This window comes from Cetorhinus maximus, chromosome 29 (genome assembly GCF_964194155.1).
Source record: "Cetorhinus maximus chromosome 29, sCetMax3.hap1.1, whole genome shotgun sequence".
Taxonomy (NCBI): Eukaryota; Metazoa; Chordata; class Chondrichthyes; order Lamniformes; family Cetorhinidae; genus Cetorhinus; species Cetorhinus maximus.
The window spans coordinates 19,431,014-19,456,044 of record NC_135907.1 but is presented as its reverse complement, the minus strand read 5'-3'; the positions used below and the strand labels follow the sequence as shown (position 1 = coordinate 19,456,044).

General features: G+C 47.5%; 1 protein-coding gene across 2 annotated transcripts in view; it reads left to right on the top strand.

Annotated features, from left to right (window-relative positions):
* LOC144669510 (excitatory amino acid transporter 2-like) overlaps positions 1 to 25,031 on the top strand; it is a 50,019-nt gene that overhangs the window by 16,476 nt on the left and 8,512 nt on the right. For both annotated transcript variants that reach the window (XM_078531977.1, XM_078531978.1), the window contains exons 3-8: positions 5,775 to 5,927; positions 8,470 to 8,720; positions 12,121 to 12,301; positions 15,815 to 15,941; positions 17,789 to 18,022; positions 19,015 to 19,209. In XM_078531977.1, coding sequence (XP_078388103.1) covers positions 5,775 to 5,927; positions 8,470 to 8,720; positions 12,121 to 12,301; positions 15,815 to 15,941; positions 17,789 to 18,022; positions 19,015 to 19,209 — 1,141 coding nt within the window. The remainder of the gene's footprint in view (positions 1 to 5,774; positions 5,928 to 8,469; positions 8,721 to 12,120; positions 12,302 to 15,814; positions 15,942 to 17,788; positions 18,023 to 19,014; positions 19,210 to 25,031) is intronic.

Here is a 25,031-nt window from a genome sequence, read left to right as displayed (position 1 = left end):
TCGATGCTCCAGAGTGCCTTATTCTGCATATCATGTAGAAAGATTGACTTCTGCCTGTTTCCAGATGCCTCCAGTGATTATATATCATGGTAAAGCTCAAATGGTTGGTAGGGAAGTGGAATGATGTTACATCTGGAGACCTCAGAGATCCTGTTTGTGGTTAGCCTGGGCACTGTGTCCATGTTACAGGCTAAAAATGGGCACTAAAGCATCCAGTGTGGCGGAGGACGGAACACTTCACTGCATTCTGAGCTGGGTAAGTGCACCACCTGCCATATCGATGTGGGCATAAAGTGAGGCATCCAGGACCCACATCTGAGTCTCTTTGCATATGCAAATAAGGGCTCTAATGTTAATGTTATGTTGATTGCATTGCTAAGGTTAAGGATATACAGGTAGAGGGTATTGATTAAGTATCCTAAGCAAATATAAAAAAGGGACTGCTGGGACACTGGGGTGCTGTCAGGAGGCAGAGATATATAATGCTGCATTCTGTGAATAAACCTACTATCAAGAAAAAAAATGTGTCCAGTTTCATACTTCACTATCTGGCTGGGATTCATTTAACCCCTAACATCAGGTCCCCTAAATGGGCGACATCACAGTTAGGCCATACTTCCCTCCAAAGTCCTGTGAAAATTACAGCCCTTAATTATCAGCTAATTAAATAGATTACGCTTTTTCTTCAAACTGGGTTACAGCGGAGTGTGAGACACAATGAGATACGTCTTCGCCTCTTGTGCTGCTGGGCACCTGGACACCTTAGTGGGCAAGAGATTGTACCACCCTCCTAAGAACAAGTCTTCTGCCCTCACGGCTCCTTCTCTCTGTGCAGTTTCAAAAACGTTGGAGAAAAATATGTCTTCAGTTAACTGGTTGACATTTCGTGTAATGTTTTGAAGGCTTGGTTTAGTGTGGATTTGACATGATTTATGACTATCTGGTAGCGAATATATATAAACCGTCCAAATCCCTCGACCAAACTGGAACTCACTCCTGGTAATCTGTTCTTCTATATATAAACCACCCAAATCCCTTGAATAGATTCCAGTCTGAAACACTAAAACTAAAGCAAAATACTGCGGATGCTGGAAATCTGATTTGAAAAGAGAAAGTGCTGGAAAAACTCAACCGGTCTGGCAGTATCTGTGGAGAGAGAAACAGAGTTAACATTTCACGTCTAATATGACTCTTCTTCAGAATCCGAAGGAAAGGAAGAGTCATGTCGGACTCAGGGCTTTAAACTCTCTTTCACTCTCCACAGATGCTGCCAGACCGGCTGAACATTTTCAGCATTTTCTGTTTCTATTCCAGTCTGGAACTCACGTGTGTGTGTGTGTGCACTTGCGCGCACGTGTATGTGTGCGTGCATACATGTGTGTGCGTGCATACATGTGTGTGCACTTGCGCATGCATGCGTGCATACATGTGTGTGCGAGGACATGGCTGCTGCAGCTTTCTTTAAATGGTGGTAGTTGCTCATTGATCTGTTTGACTAACACTGTGTCTGCATATTATTGTGTTTCTATTATGCTTTGCATCACACAGTTAAACGCTTCTGTTGTTGAATTAAGCGCGTGGTTTCCTCAAATGTAGGGCAGTTTGCAATGAAACTGCAAGATAAATATAACAAGGGTATGTTTGATTTCTTAATCCGGTTGAAATTCCTGGAACGGTTTGGTTTTATTGTTGTGGCTGTGAATGTATGGAGCTGGGATTATGACATACTGTGGACTGTCAGTCCTTCTTTCTCGCTTGTTTTTCCCTTTGTTGGGGGCGGAGGGGCAAAATGCAGTAATTTGAATGGTTCTAGGGGGAAAATGGGAAAGAACTTGCATTTATATAGCACCTTCCCCAACCTCAGGATGTTCCAAAGCATTTCATAGCCAATGAAGTACTTCTGAAGTGTAATTACTGTTGTAATGTAAAAGCATGGCAGCCAGTTTATGCTCCACAAATGTGTAAAATGACCAGATAATCTGTTTTACTGATGTTTGTTGAGGGATATATATTGACCGGGACTCCGCCGCATCCTCCAGATTCAATGGGAGGACCATCGGACAAACGCTAGTGTCCTTCTTGAAGCATTCAGGCAAAACTCTTACAAAATCAACTATGATGGATGATGGACTGGACACGGACCGGATGGCCGAAAACCACCTCCCTGGCCAGGTCCAGGTTTCCCAAGTCTCAAATGGCCGGTGTTCCAGGGGAGGACAGAGAAAACACCCCAAAGACACTCTGAAGTTCTCCTTGAGGTACGGCAGCATTGACATTAATGGACGGGAGGAGCTCGCTATCAATGGTTCAGAATGGCGACAACTTGTCCTTCAAGCTGCATCACGCTTTGAGTCAAGCATCTTAATGATGAGGCAGAATGGCAGCAGAGAAGGAAAGAAAGGGAAGCAAATCCCTCGTGGGACACCCTGCCCCATATTCGGCTGGAGAATCGTCCTGTTCACTCACACGAAGACCCATGACGTAAACTCGTCACCCTGAACAGATGTTATCCTCGAATCAACGACAATATATCGACTGGGACATCAGAATACTTGCCTGCTCTTCTTCAAAATAGTGCCACGTTTTACTTGAGGGGGAGACAGGGCCTTAGCTTAATGTCTGAACTGAAAGGTGACACCTCCAACACTCAGTGCCGCACAGGGTGTGTCTGACTGGATTCTGTGCTTAAATCTCTGGAGTGGGACTTGAACCTACGAGCTTCAGGATTGCTATCCGCTGGGCCACACCTGACATCTCAAGGTGGGGGGGATGAGAAGAGCCCCTCACATTCGCAGGTTAATAGGTGCAGTTATTGCAAGGTAAAGTGGAAGGCTTCCTTCTCCGATGTTGTCCAACACTCAACTTTTCTCCCGTGGTCAGGAGGATGCCATATGAAAGGACACTGGGCCTTTCCTAGACTGCAGCAGTGGAGAACTAACCCGGTCTCCCGGCCTATACGCTGGGTTAAGTCAAAAGGAGGATGCAGGGAACGTCAGTCATTTTATAGAGATCGCAATGAGGGGTTAACTGAGAGTCATTATGCAGATATACCCCTTAGAAAGAGGGATTGAGAGACACCAGGCAGTGCACAGATATCTCCCTGAGAGAGAGGGCGGGGGAGGACTAAAAGGCACCAGTCAATGTACAGATATCTCCCTGAGAGAGAGAGGGACTGAGAGACACCAGTCAGTATACAGATATCTCCCTGAGAGGGAGAGGGGACTGAGAGACACCAGTCAGTGTACAGATATCTCCCTGAGAGAGAGAGGGACTGAGAGACACCAGTCAGTATACAGATATCTCCCTGAGAGGGAGAGGGACTAATAGACACCAGTCAGTGTACAGATATCTCCCTGAGAGAGAGGGACTGAAAGACACCAGTCAGCGCACAGATATCTCCCTGAGAGAGGGACTGAGCGACACCAGTCAGTGTACAGACATCTCCCTGAGAGAGAGGGACAGAGCGACACCAGTCAGTGTACAGATATCTCACTGAGAGAGAGGGACTAGAGACACCAGTCAGTGTACAGATATCTCCCTGAGAGAGAAAGGGACTGAGAGACACCAGTCAGTGTACAGATATCTCCCTGAGAGAGAGGGACTAGAGACACCAGTCAGTGTACAGATATCTCCCTGAGAGAGAGGGACTAGAGACACCAGTCAGTGTACAGATATCTCCCTGAGAGAGAAAGGGACTGAGAGACACCAGTCAGTGTACAGATATCTCCCTGAGAGAGAGGGACTAGAGACACCAGTCAGTGTACAGATATCTCCCTGAGAGAGAGGGAATAGAGACACCAGTCAGTGTACAGATATCTCCCTGAGAGAGAAAGGGACTGAGAGACACAAGCCAGTGTACAGATATCTCCATGAGAGAGAGGGACTAGAGACACCAGTCAGTGTACAGATATCTCCCTGAGAGAGAGAGGGACTGAGAGACACCAGTCAGTGTACAAATATCTCCCTGAGAGAGAGGGACTAGAGACACCAGTCAGTGTACAGATATCTCCCTGAGAGAGAGGGACAAGAGACACCAGTCAGTGTACAGATACCACAGTGAAATATGGGCTGAGAGTTGCCAGCCATTGTACAGGCATCTCCCTTTTTAATGTTGAAGATTAGGTTGCAATTTTCAAGAGTAGAGCTGCTCTTTAAAAGAAGATTACAGATGGAATTGAACCCAAGGCAGCATCACATGCTTCCTCTTGAAACAGAGAGCACTCCATTAATTCATGCTTCCTTTGACCTCTTTGATGATCTCATAATTGCTTCTTGATCAGAAGGGATTGGAATTTCATTAGGACTGCAATGTTCCTGCGTAAATCCGAGGTAAATAAGAAATTAAAGTGGGAGCAAATCCCTCGGACGGCTGTTGTTGGCTTTTCTTTTAATCAACCTTTGCTTGGCATTTGAAGAGAAGAAAAGATGGTCGACTCAAAGCCATTGAGTGTCACAAATCTACCATCTCCAGCAAACTTAAATCATCGAAGGGTGAATCTCTTTTGCTATTCATTAAGCAGGTTTAAAAATCTAAGCATCAGATTGGATCTCTGAAGAATCTACTCTAAGCTGAGGCAAATGTCAGGGTACTTTTTGTTATAAGGTGGATGGTATCAGCACCGTCACATCTGAGTCAGAAGATCATGGGGCTGAATTTTGCGCCAATTCGGGCGGGCGCGGGCCCGATCTGATCGGGCGTGAAATCGCGCGAGATGACGTCGGGCGAGTGTCCCGACGTCATCCCACAACTCGCGCAAAAGCCGGAAGCACGCCTGCCAACTATTAAGAGGGCAATTAATCCCACTAACAGCGCAATTGTCTGTCATTTTACGTTGCCCGTCCAACCTTAAGGTTGGCGGACGGGCGAATCGGCCGGGCGGCCTTTACATTTTTCAGCAAACCTCATCCACGGGCGGGTTGAGGTTTCCGTTATTAAATAAAGTAAAAATAGAAATCTGTGGACCGCGCTTTTATAATCTATATGTTCAGGTACCTGATTGTGATGCTTGGACATTTTTTTCTCCTGATTTTAAAAATTTTATTTCCAGGGTTTCGGGCCTTCAGCTCCCTGAGGCAGCTTCCCTGCCTTCGGGGAGCTTTCCGTCAGCGCTCGCTCATGCCCGCGTTGACATCATCGCCCGCCCTCCTCCCGACCCCCCACCCTGGCAACGCTGAGCTTTCCAGTGCACGCTTCACGCTGGCTGGCCGTTAATTGGCCGGTGTGAAACCGCGGTCGGCGGTCCGTTCCCCTGGCTGATCCCGGGCCCTGCCAATTGCACCCGCCCACCGAGCCAAAAATTCAGGCCCGTGTGTTCAAGCCCCACCCTCGAGGCTTGAACACACTAAAATCTAGGCTGGCACTACCCTGCAATGCTGAGGGGGGTGCTGCACTGTCAGAGGTGCTGCTTTTCAGATGAGGCATCAAAACCGAGGCCCTTTCTGCTCTAAAAGGTGCTAGGGTAACATCTCTAAGAAGAGCAGGGGAGTTCTCCCTAGTGTCCTGGTCAATATATATCACTAAAAACATTATTCTGGTCATTATGACATTTCTGTTTGTGGGTGCAGGCTGTGCGTAAGTTGGTTAGCGTGTTTTCTACATTATAGCAGTGACTACGCGTCAAAAAAATACTTTTCTGGCACTTTGGAATGGTCTGAGCTTGTGAAAGGCACTACATAAATGCAAGTCTTTCTCTAGTCTGTGTGTATGTGTCTGTGTGTGTGTCTGTGTTTAGTACTTGAGAATCTGATCCTAGTTTTAACCTGTTGTGCTTCAGGTGTGATCCTAGGTGCAGTGTTTGGGAGCCTCCTGCGCATGGTGCCTGATCTAGGCCCCAACTTTCTCCTCCTCGTGTCCTTCCCTGGTGATATCCTTATGCGGATGTTGAAGATGTTGATTCTCCCGCTCATCATCTCCAGTCTAATCTCAGGTGAGAACGCACGGCATCGATCCCACCAATCTTGTCAGCTTTCATCGTTTTCTTGCTCCTGTAGTTGTTGATTCACAGAGTAATAGTTCTGGATAGGTACAGCAGATGCCCCACCCTGTACCTTACTCACTCTTCAGCTGCGAACATGCGGGCTATTCAGCTATGGAATGCATTACCTGACTGTTCACCAGACTAATTCCTGGAATGGCAGGTTTGTCATATGAGGAGAGAATGGGCCGACCAGGCCTGTATTCAATGGAGTTTAGAAGAATGATAGAATATCTCATTGAAACGTATAAAATTCTGACAGGGATGGACAGACTGGATGCAGGGATGATGTTTCCTCTGCCTGGGGGGGTCTAGAACAAGGAGTCACAATCTCAGAAAAAGCGGTGGGCCATTTAGGACTGAGATGAGGAGAAATTTCTTCAGTCAGAGGGGTGGTGAATCTGTGGAATTCTCTACCGCAGAAGGCTGTGGAGGCCAAATGTCAGAGCAATTAAACAACTACTTTAGTTCTGTCTTCACAAAGGAAGACACAAAGAACTTCCCAGAAATACTCGGGAACCAAGGGTCTAGTGAGAAGGAGGATTTGAAGGAAATTAGTATTACTAAAACAATAGTGCTGGAGAAATTAATGGGACTGAAAGCCGATAAATCCCCAGGACCTGATAATCTACATCCCAGGGTACTAAAGGAGGTGGCCATGGAAACAGTGGATGTGTTGGTTGTCATTTTCCAAAATTCTGTAGATTCTGGAACAGTCCTGGCAGATTGGAGGGTGGCAAATGTAACCCCACTATTTAAAAAAGGAGGGAGGGAGATAACAGCGAATTACAGACCGGTTAACCTAACATCAGTAGTAGGGAAAATGCTAGAGTCTATTATAAAGGATGGGATAACAGGACACTTAGAAAATATCAACGGGATTAGACAAAGTCAACATGGATTTATGAAAGGGAAATCATGTTTGACAAACTTACTAGAGTTTTTTGAAGACGTAACTAGCAGGATAGATAAGGGAGAACCAGTGGATGTGGTGTATTTGGATTTTCAGAAAGCATTTGATGAAGTCCCACATACGAGGTTAGTGTGTAAAATTAAAGCACATGGGATTGGGGGCAATATATTGGCATGGATTGAGAATTGGTTAGCAGACAGGAAATAGAGAGTAGGAATAAATGGGTCTTTTTTGGAGTGGCAGACAGTGACTAGTGGGGTACAGCAGGGATCAGGGCTTGGGCCCCAGCTATTCACAATCTATATCAATGATTTGGATGAGGGAGCCAAATGTAATATTTCCAAGTTTGCTGATGACACGAAACTTGGTGGAAATATGAGCGGTGTGGAGGGTGTTAAGATGCTTCAAGGTGATTTAAACAGGTTGAGTGAGTGGGAAAATACATGGCAGATGCAGTATAATGTGGATAAGTGTGAAGTTATCCACTTCGGTAGGAAAAACAGAATGGCAGAGTAATGCTTAAATGGTGATAGATTGGGAAATGTTGATGTACAAAGGGACCTGGGTGTCCTTGTACACCAATCACTGAAAGCAAGCATGCAGATGCAGCAAGCAGTTAAGAAGGCAAATAGTACATTAGCCTTCATTGCGAAAGGACTTGAGTACAGGAGCAAGGATGTCTTACTGCAACTGTCAGGGACTTGGTGAGAACACACCTGTGGAGTACTGTGTGCAGTTTTGGTCTCCTTACTTAAGAAAGGATATACTTGTCATAGAGGGAGTGCAACAAAGGTTCACCAGACTGATTCCTGGGATGGCAGGGTTGTCATGTGAGGAGAGATTGGGCCAACGAGTCCTGTATTCACAGGACTTTAGAAGAATGAGAGCGGATCTCATTGAAACGTATAAAATTCTGAAAGGGATGGACAGACTGGATGCAGGGATGATGTTTCCTCTGGCTGGGGGAGGTCTAGAACAAGGGGTCACAATCTCAGGATACGGGGTAGGCCATTTAGGACTGAGATGAGGAGAAACTTCTTCACTCAGAGGGTGGTGAACCTATGGAATTCTCTACCACAGAAGGCTATGGAGCCAAGTCACTGAATATATTTAAGAAGGATATACATAGATTGGACCCTAAAGGTGTCAAAGGGTATGGGGAGAGAGGGGAAATATGGTGTTGATAGAGGATCAGCCATGATCATATTGAATAGCGGAGCAGGCTCAAAGGTCACCCACCCCACCACCCTCCCCCTCCCCCCTACTCCTATTCCAAGGAAACTCCCTGGGGTAGGATTTTGACTGAAGGCTGAAACCAGGATGGTGTAGGTGTGATGGTGAAAATAACACAACAAAGGTTGAGGCCTCGCAGCTTCAATGATATCCAAGCAAAATAGTTGCCTTCCTAAAAGGTCAACCCACAAATAATGGCTGCAACAGAAAAAGCTAGGAAGTATATGGCAAATCAGTCAGTGTTGGAAAGGGGCAAGACAAGTTGGTGTGGGTGAAACGACTTCATCAGGACTTACAAATCCCTCTCAAGCCTGTGTGACCCTGACCATTGCTCACTTCTGCCTCCAGGTCTCTCCAGCCTCGATGCCAAATCGAGTGGCCGGATGGGCTCCCGGGCCTTGGTTTATTACATGACCACGACGATCATTGCCGCTGCCCTTGGCGTGATTCTGGTGATTGCCATCCACCCTGGCAACCAGAAGCTCAAGAAGCAGATGACTCTGTCGTCCAGGAATCCGGAAGTGTCGAGTTTGGACGCCTTCTTGGATCTCATCCGGAATCTATTCCCAGAAAACCTTGTGCAAGCGTGTTTCCAACAGGTGACCTCCCTTCAAATTAATTGGACGCTTATTTTGCCAATAGCAGGATTGTGCAGCTCCCACATTAGGTTCACAGTCCCATAACGCAGAAAGACTTGCATTTATATGGTGCTTTTCATGACCATTGGATGCCTCAAAATACTTTGCCAGCCATTGAAGTACTTTTTTAAGTCAAGATTGTAAGCTAGGAAACCTGACAGCCAAATTGTGCACAGCAAGCTCCCATGAGCAACAATATGATAATGACCAGATTATTTATTCATTAGTGATATTTGCCAGGACACTGGGGAGAATCCCTCTGCACTTCTTCAAGTAATAGAAGCTTTTACATGCATCTGACAGAGCAGAGAGGGCCTTAGTCTAACATATCAACTACCATTGCACAGGCAGCATTAGCTTAGAACTTGTGCTCAGGTCTCTGGAGCGGGACTTAAACCCATAACCTCTGGGGTCAAAGACACAAGTGCTACTCACCATGCCACAGCTGCCCCTGTTAAACACCCACCAGTCAGGTTCCATTGGTCTATCCTCTTACTCACTCTCAGTCCAGATAGAACACAGGATAGATATAAATTCACCTTTATGATGTTCCAGGTAAAGTATAGTATGGGCTAGAGTAAGCACAGTTCCCAACTTCGGTACAGTGCAAGATTGATGCAGAAGTAATCTCACTGTTTGCTGTTGCATTAGGTAGGACATTACAACATAGGTTAGCTGCAGGATAACATTACTCTTACATTATTGCCTGAACAAAGCACCTTAACCTTAAATTCAGGTTACTATTTCTTCCTACTTTATCGGTGTAACAATTGCCCCTTCATGCTTAATGTCTTGTGGCCTCATGGAGAAAGTTTGCCAAGTTTATATTGTAAGCAGTTTTATGCCTAGGAACCATAGCTTGCAGAGAGAGCCTCTGCAGGATCCTTTTATTTACTCCCAACACTAAGTAGATTTTTCTGGGTTGGGCAAGAGTCAGAGGCACCCCTCTGAATCATTGGAAACTGATAGTTTCACCTCCTGCCTCACCCAAGTCATATAAATTCCTCCATGGTTTCACCTATCCTGTCCGTGTAGGTTCCTCCAATAACCTGATAGCCATCGTTTGGTAGTTCAGAACTTGAGTATTGCTGGAAAAAGAGACATGTCGAAGCTTTTTTGTCTTTTACTCATCAGGACACTTCGCAAGAATACCAATATAATGGGAAAACAACAATTTATACTGTATGAAAAGGGAGTGCTGATTGGTTGGCAGGTGGACTCTGATTGGTAGAGGCATTGCCATGGAGAGTGCACCAATTGATGGTGACTGACAGTTAACTGCCAAGCATTGTTTGAAATGTAAACCAGGCAGCTTGACCTGCTTGGTCAAGGCTTTGCCCTGACAAATGAGTCAGCGAATGTCTGTCACTTATTTTGTTTAGCTGAAACAGGCGCAATGTGTGTACATGTTCTTTCTGTCTGCAAAGAATAGTGCCCTGTGTATTAACATATGTAGTTTCCAGTACACGCAAATGCACCACACTGTGAGCCCAACTGGCAATCTTAAACTGCTTGTCAGCGTAATTCTTGAGGATTATTTTGCAAGTGTTGTCCAATCACGGAATCGCATCTAATGTTGGACACTGTTTTGAGTTTTGCAAGCACGGGCTGGTTGGGTACAGTCTGAGCCTTGCGGGTTGTGAACAGCAGCTGGGACATTCTGTTTGATACGATCTGCCAGTTTTTGGGGCATACGGCCTACATGCCTAGCATCACACTGGTGCTGAAATTCATATATCACATTACTCAGGCAGCATAAATTGTTGTTGTTTATTGGTATTCTTGTGAAGTGTCCTGATGAGTGCAAGACGAAAAGCTTTGACATGTCTCTTTTTTCAGCAAAAATCTGATAATCCTCCTCCACTTCATCCCTCCCCATGCCCCCATTATAGGCAGACTTTAGCTACATTAGTTCTATTCTCTGGAACATCCTGCCTAATCCTCCCCCACCTCTCTCTTTCTCCACCTTTAGGAGCCTTCAGCTGTCTGGGTCCTGAGCTCTGGATTTCCCTCCATAACCCTCTCTGCCTCTCCAACTCTCTCCTCCTTTAAGTCTCTCTGTAAAACCTACACATTTAAGCGAGCTTGCCCTGATAATCTCCTCATGCGGTTTATTGTCACATTTTGTCAGGTAAGGCTACTGTGAGGCACCATGGGACATTTTATTCCACTAAAGGTGCCATATAAATGCAAATTTTTGTTATAAATAGAAAGACATCAAGATAGATGTACATTGGATATACGGGCAAGTATTGGATGGATGGATAATATCATTGGTTGTGATGTTGACTTTAAGTGTGACTGTTGAAAGTGTCTCCAATGGGCTGAATTTTATGCAGGGGGTGGTTCCAAATGGACCAATTTTAAAGAAGGCTGCCCTGGAGCGATAGCACACTCCTGAGGGTTGAGCCAACTGGGTCAGTGGGAGGAAGTCCCGCCCTTTAGAGCTGCTGGCTGACTTGAACAGAACTCAGCAGTGGACACTGCTGGGACTGCAGACAAGGCCACGAAGATCAAGGATGGGCATTGGACCCATGTAAATCCCAGGCTTTTAGGGCGGGGAGAGATCAGGCACCCTGTTTGGGGGGTGGGGTGGGAGGGGGATTAGGGGGGTAATTTTGGAGGCCTGGTGGGGAGGCACATCATTCGGGGGGAGGGGGGGGGGGTGGTGTCCTGTGCGCATTGGGGGCAACCCCGTCAAGTTGTGACCCCCCCCCCCCCACTTTGTGCCTCCCCCACTCCCTCCCCACCTTTTCAACAAAGTTATTAAAAAACGGCCTTCCCACTCTTTCCTGCCTGCATTATGGTAGTGGAGGTGGATTTAGGGCCTTAAGGGGGCAATAATTGGCCACTTAAGGCCCTCAACAGGCATAAGGGCAGGTGGGCTCATAGGCACCTTACCCACCCCACTGCCACTCCCACTCCCACTCCCACACCCGCCCTCCCAATTATGGGGACCGGTCAGGGGTGGATGGGAAAGTGGTGGGCTAGCCACCTGACATATTTCACGCGACCCAACCACACCGCCGCAGCCCCACCCCCAGCTCTGCCGAAAGCACATCCAGCAGGAGCCCTTTGAATCCTTGTAATGGGTTGCTTGATGGCTAAACATTGCTCTGTGTTGTTATTTCCATGTACAGGATTTCTCCAAAACAAAATCAATTGGATTGGCCTACTTTTGCTCTATTGTTGCCAGGGTTACCATTTTAAAATTAGGCCTCTAAATGGATTACACAATCCCAGCATGCATCTGGCGTGGCATCATATTTTGAATGGAATGAGAAGAAGTGCTATTATTGGAAAAAAAGTTTCAGCAATGCATTTATTTTGCTAACCGAATTGATTTGGGCCCATCAATTAGGTACAAACTGTATCAAAGAAGGTTCCGGTCTCCATCCCTGATGACACCAAATCTGACAACGCAACTCATGCCCTTGTGGCGAATGCTTCCTTCCCGAATGCAACACTTCCCGTTGTCAATTCCCGACAGATCTTCATAACCAAAAAACAACTGGAACTCAAATGGGGCATGAATGTCCTAGGTAAGACTTTGGTTCACTGGCTCACTAACTCAATTAATTTCACAGAAGGATTCTGGGAAACAATGACGCCATATTGAAAGACCTCCAGATGGGAGATTCTTCACCGTTGATGAAGATAAACCCCACCAGATAGAAGAATGTGACCAACATTTACACAGAGAGGGCCCCTGAATTAACTCAACTCTCAACCTTGTGTTTTCTTATTGTTAAGTGGCTTAATGGAGCCCATAAATGGGGGCCCACAACTTTAATAAATGTCTTTAGTATGGGAGAGTGCTTCAAGTTTGCTATTGGTGTGCAAGTATAGAGAATAATGCTAATATTCCCTTTCTGAGGAAATCGCAAAATGTAATGTTTAATTATTGAGAACGTGTAGATTGTAAAGCATGCAGTGCCTGCCCACAGTGGCACCACTGCAATAAAATTCTTTACAATAAAATTTAATCCACACTCCGAAAGTAAGTTACACTAGATTCACTACCGCAAGGTATTTTAATATATGGTGTTTGTACTACAATGCAATTCTTAGGACACGTTGCCAATTGAAAAGCAACATGAATACAGGCAGCTGGATTCAGGCTAAAGGTTCCTGTACCACTGATCACCATGCTTTAGGTAGGAGAGTATGTTGTGAAGAGGACAGGAGGAGGTTGTAGATGGATATAGACAGGTTGAGTGAGCAGGCAAAGATCTGGCAAATGGAGTTTAATGTGGGAAAATGTGAAGTTGTTCACTTTGGCAAGAAGAACAAAAAAGCAGAGTATTACTTAAATGGATAGTGGCTGCATAATTCTGAGGTGCAGAGGGATCTAGGTGTTCTAGTGCATGAGTCACAAAAAGTTAGTATGCAGGTACAGCAAGTAATTAAGAAGGCTAATGGAATGCTATCCTTTATTGCGAGAGGGATTGAACATAAAAGTAAGGATGTTATGCTTCATTTATACGGGGAATTGGTGAGACCGCACCTTGAATACTGTGTGCAGTTTTGGTCTCCTTATTTACGGAAGGATGTAAATGCATTGGAGGCGGTTCAAAGGAGGTTTACTAGATTGATACCTGGAATGAGTGGGTTGTCTTATGAGGAAAGGTTGGACAGACTGGGCTTGTTTCCACTGGAGTTAAGAAGCTTGAGGTGAACTGCTTGTGGGTGTCAAAAAAGATGTTTCCTCTCGTGGGTGAGTCCAGAACTAGGGGGCACTGTTTTAAAATTAGGGGTCGCCCTTTTAGGACAGAGATGAGGAGAAATTTTTTTTTCCCAGAGGGTTGTACGACTTTGGAACTCTGCCTCAGAAGGCGGTGGAGGTGGGGGTCATTGAATATTTTTAAGGCAGAGGTAGATAGATTCTTGTTAGGCAAGGGAATCAAAGGTTATTGGGGTTAGATGGGAATGTGGAAATCGAAACAATAGAAGACCAGTCATGATCTTATTGAATGGTGGAGCAGGCTCGAGGGGCCGAATGGTCTCCTCCTGTTCCTATTTCTTATGTTCTTAATGTGAGGGGTCCTTGAGAGTGTGCAGAGATTTACCATAATGGTCCCAGGGAAGAGGGATTTCAGCTACCAGGTTAGGTTGGAGAAACTGTGGTTGCTGTCCTTGGAGCAAAGGAGACTGAGGGGAGATTTGATAGAGGCGCACAAGCTGATGACAGGCTTGGATAAGGTGAGACAAAGAAAATCAGTTCCGATTAGCTGATGGTACAAGGACTAGGGGGACACAGATTTAAAAATTTTGGGCAAGAAATACAGGGAGCGATGTGAGAAGGAACATTTTTAGGCAGAGAATAGTCATGACCTGGAACTCACTGCCTACAAGGATGGTGGAAGCAGAGACGGTCAATGATTTCAAAGGAAATTGGATGGATACTTGAGGAAAATAAACTTGCAGGGCTATGGGAATAGAGCAAGGGAATGGAACTAACCGGATTGCTCTACTGAGAGCCTGCATGCGCTCAATGGACTGAATGGCCTCCTTCTGTGCTGTAATTACTCTATGACTCTTCACTGCTCATCTATATCTGGTATTGACTATCTTTCTTTAATGTCTAATAGGTGAAAGGTGCTCAGTGGTATGGTCTGAGCAGTCAAGGTCTGAAGTCAAATCTCAACCTGTGCTGAGTTGACTAATCACAACAGTGGCAATGACTGTAGAGTGATTATAATTGACACCGATAAAACAGGGGTGAACTTCATCAAATGTAGTTGATTGACAGCTCTCTATTTTAATTAGGATATGTGGTTTCTCAATCTCTTCAGTTCAGCTCAGTTAATACAGCAGTCTGTGCATTGAAGATTCTAGAAGGACAGATGTGTCACCCTGTTCAGGCCTCATATTTATTTTCAGGTCTATGATCAAGCATGGCATGGACAAAGCTTCTGAATCCTGGTGCATCTACAGATCAAAGATGACCTTTCTTATCAATCCTTGAGATGTGGGCATTGCCCATCCCGAATTGCCCCTTGAGAATTTGGTTGGCAGCTGTTTCTTGAACCGCAATATTCTATTTGGTGAAGATAGGAATATAGGACTTAGGAGCAGGAGTAGGCCATTCAGCCCTTCGAGTCTGCTCCCCCATTTGATTATCTCATGCTGATTCGGATGTGGTCTCAATTTTTTTTGCAGTAGGTGTAGCGATCTGGGATCACCAGAAGCAGCATCCAAGTCTTGTTCTTGAAGTAGAAGTTCGCCCATGGTGTTGTTGGGGGGGGAGGGGTGGAGTTTCAGGATTTTCATTCAGTAACAATGAAGGAATGGCCAATGAGGGCTCGAAACGTCAACTCTTTTCTTCTCCGCCAATGCTGCCAAACCTGCTGAGTTTTTCCAGGTAATTCTGTTTTTGTTTTGGATTTCCAGCATCTGCAGTAGTTTTTTGTTTTTATTAAGGAATGGCCAATATCTGTCTAAGTCGGGATGGTAGGTGTGACTCTGAGGGGAACTTGGAGGTGGCGCTGTTCCCATGTACCTTTGGCTGTTACTCTCCTGGGCGATAGAATTAATGGGTTTGGTTGAAGAAGGCTTGGCGACTTGCTGTATGGCCTCTTGTAGATGGTACACACTGCTACCGTGATGCACTGGTGGTGAAGGTCATCTTCGATCTGTAGATGCACCAGGATTCAGAAGCTTTGTCCAAGTACCTAATCAAGCTACGTTTGATCACAGGCCTGAAAGTAAATATGAGGCCTGAACAGGGTGGCACATCTGTTCTTCTAGAATCTTCAGTGCACGGACTGCTGTATTAACTGAGCTGAAGAGATTGAGAAAGCCACATATTCTAATTCAAATAAAGAGCTGTCAATCAATTATGTTTTGGGGAATCTCACCCCGGTTTTGCTGGTGTCAATTATAACCATTCTACAGTCATTGCCGCTGTTGTGATTCGTCAACACAGCACAGATTGGGATTGATTTCAGACCTTTCTGGCCTGGATATCTTCTGGATTTCTAACCTATATGACCACCTGTTTGCACTTCTACTTACAATTATTTGACTTTCTTTTATTGTCATTTGCTGCCTAGGCCTGATTGGATTCTTCATTGCGTTTGGCATTTCCATGGGGAAGATGGGAGAAAGGGCACATATCATGGCCGAATTCTTCAATGTTCTCAATGAGATCATTATGAAGCTGGTTTTAATGATCATGTGGTAAGGATGATTCACACCACACGGGATGCCAGCATGACAAGCAAAGGTGGAGGCACTGAATCAGGAGCAGAGGGACCTGGGGGTATATGTGCATAAATCACTAAATGTGGCAGGGCAGGCGAGAAAGTGGTTAATAAGACATATGGGATCCTGGGCTTGATAAATAGAGGTACAGAGTACAAAAGCAAAGACGTTATGGTGAAACTTTATAAAACACTGGTTCAACCTCAACAGGAGTACTGTGTCCAATTCTGGGCACCACACTTTAGGAAGGAGGTGAAGGCATTAGAGAGGGGGTAGAAAAAGATTCACGCCAATGGGTCTGGGGATGAGGAACTTGAGTTATATTGATAGATTGGTGCACCTGGGGCTGTTCTCCTTCGAGAAAAGGTTAAGAGGAGGTTTGATAGAGGTGTTCAAATTCATGAAGGTCTGGACAGAGTAGATGGGGAGAAACTGTTCCCATTGGTGGAAGGTTCAAGAACCAGGGCACCGATTTAAGGTGATTGGCAAAAGAAGAAGCAGCGACATGAGGAAAATCTATTTTTTTTACACAGCGCATAGTTAGGATCTGGAATGCACTGCCTGAGAGTGTGGTGGAGGCAGGTTTCAAAAGGGGATTGGGTAATTATCTGAAGTGAAAGGATTTGCAGGTTTACAGGGAAAAGGCAGAGAAGTGGGACCAGCTGAGTTGTAGAGTTGTAGATGGCCTGCTTGATTGGCACCCCATCCACAAACATTCACTCCCTCCACCACCAACGTACAGTAGCAGCGGTGTGTACCATCTACAAGATGCACTGCAGAAATTCACCAAGGCACCTTAGACAGCACCTTCCAAACCCATGACCACTACCATCTAGAAGGACAAGGTTCAGCAGACACATGAGAACACCACCACCTGGAAGTTGCCCTCCAAGCCACTTACCAGCCTGACTTGGAAATATATCGCCGTTCCTTCACTGTCACTGGGTCAAAATCCTGGAACTCCCTCCCTAACAGCACTGTGGGTGTACCTACACCACATGGAGTGCAGCGGTTCAAGAAGGCAGCTCACCACCACCTTCTCAAGGGTGATTAGGGATGGGAAATAAATACTGGCCCAGCCAGTGAAGCCCACATCCCATGAACAAATAAAAATAAACAACCATGGACACAATGGACAAATCCTCTGTGCCAGACCAGTTCTTCGATTCTATAACCTCAATAGTGCCTTTCACAATCTCAGGACATCCTGAAGCACTTTACAGCCAATACAATACTTTTGAAGTGTAGTCACTGTTGTAATGTAGGAAACACAGCAGCCAATTGAGGCACAGCAAGCTCCCAAAAACAGCAATAACTCCCTTATCTATCCTTAATGATGTTGGTAAAAGGATAAATATTGTCCAGGGCACCAAGGGGAACACTTCCTGCTCTTCTTTGAAATATGAGATCGTTGAAGTCCACTTGAGAGGACAGGGGGGACCTTGATTTAACATCTCACCCGAATGATGGCACCTCTGACAGTGCAGCACTCCCTCAGTACTGCACTGGGAACATCAACCTAGATGAAGTACTCAAATCTCTTGGGGTGGGGCATGAACCCACAACCTTCTGCCTCAGAGGTAAGAGTGCTACCCACTGAGCCAACACCTGAGTTTCCCCTCAGAAGGTGATGGTGGGCCTTGTGTGACATTCGCTATTTGATCTATGATGAATCTCTCCATTGAGCAAAGGAAACATCAGGAATCTTGCTGTGCCCTCATGCCTCTGCAGTAACTATCCTTGCCTATCTTGTTTCTAGCCCTGCCGACGGGCAGCGATGAGCTGGGTGACCAGGGTGATAAGCGAGTGTGTTCTGTTGCCAGGTATTCTCCGCTGGGAATTGCCTCCCTGATCTGTGGGAAGATTGCAGAAATCAAGGACCTGGAGGTTGTTGCTCGGCAGCTAGGAATGTACATGGTGACTGTAATGGTCGGGCTTATCATCCATGGTGCGTTCATTCTCCCTTCCATTTATTTCATTATCACGAGGAAGAACCCGCTCTCGTTCTGCGGTGGAATATTTCAAGCATGGATTACAGCTCTCGGAACAGCATCTAGGTACGGACTGATTCTTCTGTCTGTGGTATCATTCAGGGGAGGAAGCAGCTGCTAACATTGATTCCAAATGATAACCATGATGTACCTGTCCTGGGAGTGTTTGATGGGGACAGTGTAGAGGGAGCTTCACTCAATATCTAACCCCTTGCGTACGTGTCCTGGGAATGTTTGATGGGGACAGTGTAGAGGGAGCTTTACTCCGTATCTAACCCCATGCTGTACCTGTCCTGGGAGTGTTTGATGAGGACAGTGTAGAGGGAGCTTTACTCCGTATCTAACCCCGTGCTGTCCCTGTCCTGGGAGTGTTTGATGGGGACAGTGTAGAGGGAGCTTTACTCTGTATCTAACCCCGTGCTGTACCTGTCCTGGGAGTATTTGATGAGGACAGTGTAGAGGGAGCTTTACTCCGTATCTAACCCCGTGCTGTCCCTGTCCTGGGAGTGTTTGATGGGGACAGTGTAGAGGGAGCTTCACTCAATATCTAACCCCTTGCTTACGCGTCCTGGGAGTGTTTGATGGGGACAGTGTAGAGGGAGCTTTACTCCATATCCAACCCTGTGCTGTACCTGTCCTGGGAGTGTTTGATGGGGACAGTGTAGAGGGAGCTTCACTCAATATCTAACCCTTTGCTTACGCGTCCTGGGAGTGTTTGATGGGGACAGTGTAGAGGGAGCTTTACTCTGTATCTAACACCATGCTGTATCTGCCTGGGGAATATTTGATGGGGACATTATAGAGGGAGTTTTACTTATCTCACCCCGTGCTGCACCTCGCCTGGGAGTGTTTGACGGGGACGGTGTAAATGGAGCTTTACTCTGTTTCTAACCCTGTGCTGCACTTGCGCTGGGAATATTTGATGGGGACAGTGTAGAAGGAGTTTTACTTATCTAACTCTGTGCTGCACCTGCCCTGAGAGTGTTTGATGGGGCAGTATAGAAAACACATTACATTGTACCTGTTACTGTGTTTCTCATTCCGTCTCTTTCATACAGTGCAGGTACTTTACCTGTGACATTTCGATGTCTCGAAGAAAACCTGCACATTGACAAACGGGTGACCAGATTCGTGCTTCCGATTGGGGCCACAATAAACATGGATGGGACAGCGTTATATGAGGCGGTGGCGGCCATCTTTATCGCTCAAATGAATGGGGTTATACTAGACCCCGGGCAGATAATAACCGTGAGGTAAGTGATGATGACAACTCCACTTCCCAACGATTTTATTCCTTCCTCATGGGGTGTGGGTGTTGCTGGCAATGCCAGCATTTGTTGCCCATTCCTAATTGCCCCTTGAACTGGGTGGGTTGCTAGGCTATTTCAGAGTCAACCACATTGCTGTGGGTCTGGAGTCCCATGTAGGCCAGACCAGACCAGGTAAGGACAGCAGATTTCCTTCCCTAAAGGGCATTAATGAACCAGATGGGTTTTTACAACAATCAATGATAGTTCCATGGTTACAGTCACTATTACAAAACTGGCTTTCAATTCCAGATTTATTGATTGAACTTAAATTACACCAGATGCTGTGGTGGGATTTGAGCCCATGTCCCTAGAGCATTAAACTGGGTCTCTAGAGGCCTAGTCTAGTGGTATTACCACTATCTCTCTCCCCAGCATACAGCATCCCTAAAGGTCAGTAGTGAACCAGATGGGTTTTTACAGCAACTGACATTGTTTTTATGGCCATCATTAGACTTTTAATTTTTTTTTAATTGAATTCAAATTCTACTATGTGCTGTGGTGAGATTCAAGCCCACGTCCTCAGAGCATTACCCTGGGTCTCTGGATTATTATTCCAGTGACAATACCACTATGCCACCACCTCCCCACAAAAGCAGCCAAATCAGGCCAATACCACAAGCAGAATCACCTCGAAACCAGCTAGGTCTAAGACACAGTAAAAACACAGCACCCCTGCCAACAACCGGCATCCTGAAGATATATGGCAATCTTAAAGTAAGTTCACAGTACCCAAGTATGGATTTGTAAGTAAACTGCCAGTATGCTTCGGACACTTATAAATTCATTGCTTTGTGTAATAATATATTCAAACACAACGTAATTTCCTTTTACTGTAATGTAAATAGTTTTATATTCTTTAAGGATAAAACTATTACTTAGAAAAAGTGAGGATGTGGCGATGTACATGTACCTTTACGGGAGCGCGTTTTACCCTGCTGTCCATCATTACCCACCACGAGGCAAATTCCGGCCCCGTTGGCGTCAGGTGGGCTGTGGGGCTGGTGGGGGGATCAATATGGCGAGAAGGCCGAAAATCAGTCTTACGCCGTCGTGAAACCAGTTTGCGATTGCCCACTCCACCTGTCAATGTCGGGCCGCGTCTCCAGCCACCGCATGTCGGAAGCCTAATTTCAATACTTTAGCATCTCATTATAAGCCCTGCAACTCTCACGAGAGTCACCTGTAGGAGGAGATGCTGCACATTCGCTGGGGGGGTGGGGGCAGGGCACAGGCAAGTCGCTTTTTCCTGACTGGTTTTCAGTGTGCTACCGGGGCAAGGGCTGCAGTGCGGCTCGGGCCGGGGTGGTGGGGGTAGCAGGGGGTGGTGTGGGACAAGGAAACACAGACAGACTGAAGGAATTACTCAAGCACATGCTGCGGGGAGACACGGGGTGGACGGGGTGGGGGGTGGGGTGATGGCGGGAGGGGAGGTGGAGTGAGGCAAGAGGCCACACACTTGGAAAAACTTGTCAAAAGTGAGCATTCGTCCGCAGCTGAGACCGTTCAGCAGCAGCTCCATTGACCCGCTTGGAGTCAGGACTCTGAAGCTTTTCTGCCCACTCAAGCAAAGAAAAACATGAAAGTGCCACCAAATGCTCCAGAACTTTTCACCCCTCACGTGCAGACTGCAAATTAATGTGTGTTTTAGGGGGTAGCAGAGCGATTGGCCGACTGGGCAAGTTGTACAATCCCCTTGCGAAAGGCGGCCATGGCGCAGTCACTGCTGGAGGTGCTTACAGCCTCTTGCAATGTTCTTATTCAGGTTTGGACCAGTCTCGCCAATGGTTCAAGCTAACAGCGCAGCCTTGCAGTGCAGGTTAGGAAAATGTCTGTGCCTGAGCTGAGAGCACAGCATGCAGTCCAGTTCAGACAGCCATGAAGTGCACTACACATTGGCTATCCAAGTGGTGACCAGCACTCTCCTGCATGCGTGAAGGGGCCTTGAAACTTAACCAGGGGAGTTTCTAAGTACACCCATGCTAACCCATGCATCTCTCCCTTTGATCCTGCAGGAGGAGAACATCAGGACCGTGGAGCCTGGTGATTTAGCGGTATGCCTCATGGCTTACAGAGACCAGAGAACAAGAGAAGAGAGCGGCGGAGGCGCCTGGCTCAGCAAAGGGAGGAACAGTTACCTCAAGATGAAGAGGCGACAGGGCCTGCTGCACACACAGCTGAAGATCCTCAGAGAGCCGTCACACGTAGGCACAGCGCTAGACTCAGGGTCTGTAGACAGCACCTGTCATTCCTGCAGATGACTGAAAACCAGTGTCGCCGAAGGCTGCGCTTGTCTAGGGAACTGGTCGGTCACATATGTCGCCTGCTGCAGGATTTGGCGCCACAGGGACATGGAGGGCATCCACTGCCAGTGGCTGTGCAAGAGATCACAGCACTCGATTTTTATGCCTGTGGCTCATTCCAGGGCTCCACAGGTGACCTGTGTGGGATCTCGCAAGGCTCCGTCCACAAGTGTATCCAGGAGGTCATGGATGGCATCTTTGCGAAGGCACAGAACTTAATGCATTGCAAGCCAGGAAGAGAGAGCGCTGGGATTTGTGGCTCTGGTTTCCCACAGGTGCAGGGTGCCATCGCCTGTACTCACATGGTCCTCAGATCTCCATGGCAACAAGCAGTCAACTGTGTCAACCGCAAGGATGTCCGCTCGCTGAATGTTCAACTGGTGTGCGACCACCACAAATCCATCCTACACGACTGCGCGCGGTTCCCAGGGAATGTCCATGACTCCCACACCCTTAGCAGGTCTCAGATCCCCGACGCCTTCCAGGCTCCAGAGAGGATGCAGGGTTGGTTCCTCGGGGACAGGGCTACCCACAGAGGACGTGGCTGATGACGCCTGTGCGGCGGCCTCAGACTGCAGCAGAGAGAGACGGTACAACGAGGCTCATGCTGTGACCCAGACTTTGGTGGAACAAATGAAAGGCATTTTGAAAATGAGGTTCCGGGGCTTCGACAGGTCTGGTGGAGCACTGAAATGCAGTCCCCAGAGGGTGTCGCTCATCATTGTTGCTTGCTGTGCGCTCCACAACTTAGTGCTGCAACGGGGGAGGACCTGGTTGAGGAGGAGATGGAGGAGCTGCATGTCTCCTCTGATGAGGAGGACGTTGAAGGGAATGATGGTGATGAGGTCCTCGAAGGTGAGGATGCCAGCGATAAGGCCATTGCATTGGCCAGATGAGGCAGGCGCGCCCAGGAGGCTCTCATAGCTGCAAGATTTGTGGCGGATGATGATGAGATGCAGCGAGGACAGTCCTGACATCCTCACCTTGCATCTGTGAACGTTTGACTCCTGTGTGGCTGATGGCAGTGCACATACCCTCAGTGCTCAGGCTACCATCATGGGCACACAGAAGAGGCCCTAGTAGTCGCTAGATTCCAGGAAGATGATGGCGACATGCAGTGAGGACACCCCATAGATTTTCACATAGCCTTTGTGAATGTCTGACTCCTGTCTGGCTGAGATCAGGGTCATATCTTGCAGACACAGCCGTGAAACTTTAAATGCACCTGGTCCTTTGTCCGCCTTCAGCACCTGACCCCTTCAGGAGCGCAGCGTCACCGGTCACAGAGTCTGACGAGATGGGGGCCAGCCCCACCTCAAGGGTGCTGAGAGCCACACAGAGAGAATGATGGAACTCAGCGACGCCTGCCCACGACATTCTGGCAGCAATGACAAGCACCATCGAGGTGTAAGCATCACTAATGTGTCCAGTGAGTGTGATGCTGGACCATCACTTTTGGCTAAAGATCACACAGGGAAGAGGCCCTGGACTGATTCACCTACCGTTATCCTATGCAGGAACCAAGGTTTCACATCTGAATGACATGAATACTGCTTATCAGAACAAGGAGCCATAGGCAGGGAGACATTTTGGGAGTTTATATACGATAGTGAACATTATGTACAAGTGATGAACACCCATGGCCAGGATGTGCGATTATATCTTCTTAACCTTCCTAACCCTGCTGTTACGTCTTGGTGCTCCCCCGACATCCACAGTGGAGGTGGAGGCAGCCTGTTGACTCCTACATTATGTTGTCTGTGCTGACCTTGGCGGGCATCCTCTGGAGGGCCGAGACCTGGAGGGCCCTGGCCTGCTTTCGGGTTCCTGCTGTGTGGCAGTGGCTCCCTCCTCAGCCTGTGGAGCTGGAGCTGCTGGGGTCACAGGAAGAGGGTCGGACACTCCCAGAGTCACCTTGGTGGTTGGCCCCAGGGTGTGCACCTGCTGATCCTCCTCCCTATCAGTGCCCGAGGGTCCCTGGCTGACTCCATGAGGAGAAGTGAAGCTGGAGTGAGATCAAGCTGCCCAGCACCCTTCTTGTGTAAACACTGGTGGAGGCCAGCTCTGGCGTTAGAGATGGAGTTCAGCCCACGCAGCAGTACAGGAGCAATATCCTGGACCAAGGTCTCCTTGGTGGCCGCCATCCTACCAGTGTTGACCTCAGTGCGTTGGCATGCCGGCGCTATCACCTCAGCCTGAAGGTGGACAGACTCCTCCATCGTGCCTTGCAATCTGAGGAGTGCAGCGGACATCCCTTCCTGATGTTCCTGAGTTTGTCTTTGCAGCTCCAGCAACTGTGACATGACCGAGAGGTTTCTCATCTGACTCAGACTCAGCAGGTTTCTGGTCTCCAGCAATCCTGCGAGTGCCGTAAACCTGGGAAGTCCCTACCTCCACCTGCTGCGGATCAGACAACGCGATATGCTCACCAGACTGTGACCCCCCCGAGGCTAGTCCAGAACTAGGTCTCACTGGGGTGTGTGTCTCTGCGCTGGTGGAGGGTGTGGGTGAGCGCTGTGATGGGTCTTCAATTAAGGTGTCATCAGATTCTTCCTCCGAGGTGTCTTCGGGGCTTGAGTCGAGGACATGGTTTTATGGACCCCTCTTTGCTGCTTCCCAGATGTACCTGCGAAAGCAAGGAGGGGTAATTAGTGCATGGCAGGAGAATGCGGAGCATGGGAACTGACTCACAGCCTGGTTATCTGATGTATGTTGCACTGATGGATCCTCACTTGGTTGCGCACCACTGACCTCACCGTCAGCACAGGAACTGTCCAGGTTGTCGGCAGCCAGCTGGATGGCTTTATTTTCAAAGAATGTGAGGGCCTTGATATCAGGCATTCCTCTACCAGTCTGCGACCTCTCCCTCTTGTTGTGTGCCAGCTTGTCCTGCATGAATACAGATGAAGGGAGTGTAAGCAGGATGCCTGCCAGGCCAGATAAGAAGGGTGCTTGGCATGTGTGGGTGGTGAGTGGTGCCATGGACGGGATGAGGACATGATCCGCAGGGCAGATGAAGGCGTGTGTGAGAGAGTGAATGGTGATGTTCTTCCAACTGGCAGTGAGTGAGGGCCCTGTGGATGTGTGATGGGTTTGTGAGTGTGTGAGTTGAGAGTGATGAGGAGTGACTTACCCTGGCAGAACTGAGATTATTCATCCTCTTTCAGCACTGGATGGCTGCCCTCTTTTGCAGGCCGGTGGCCCTGACCACCATTGCCACCACCTCCCACGCTGGATTGGTGACTTTGCTTGCTGGTCTTCACCCGGAGCAGGGTAGAGGAGATCATGGTGGGCCTCCACTGCATCCAGTAGGCGCCCAAAGGAGGCGTCACTAAATTTGGGGACAGCCTGTTTCCTCCCTTTGGCAGCCGTGACTTTCCAAAAACATCCGATCCCTTAGAGAGAGCTAGCATTGTGCAGGGGCACCCTTTAAATATGGCGCCAGTATTACTCAAGGCCTGAGGT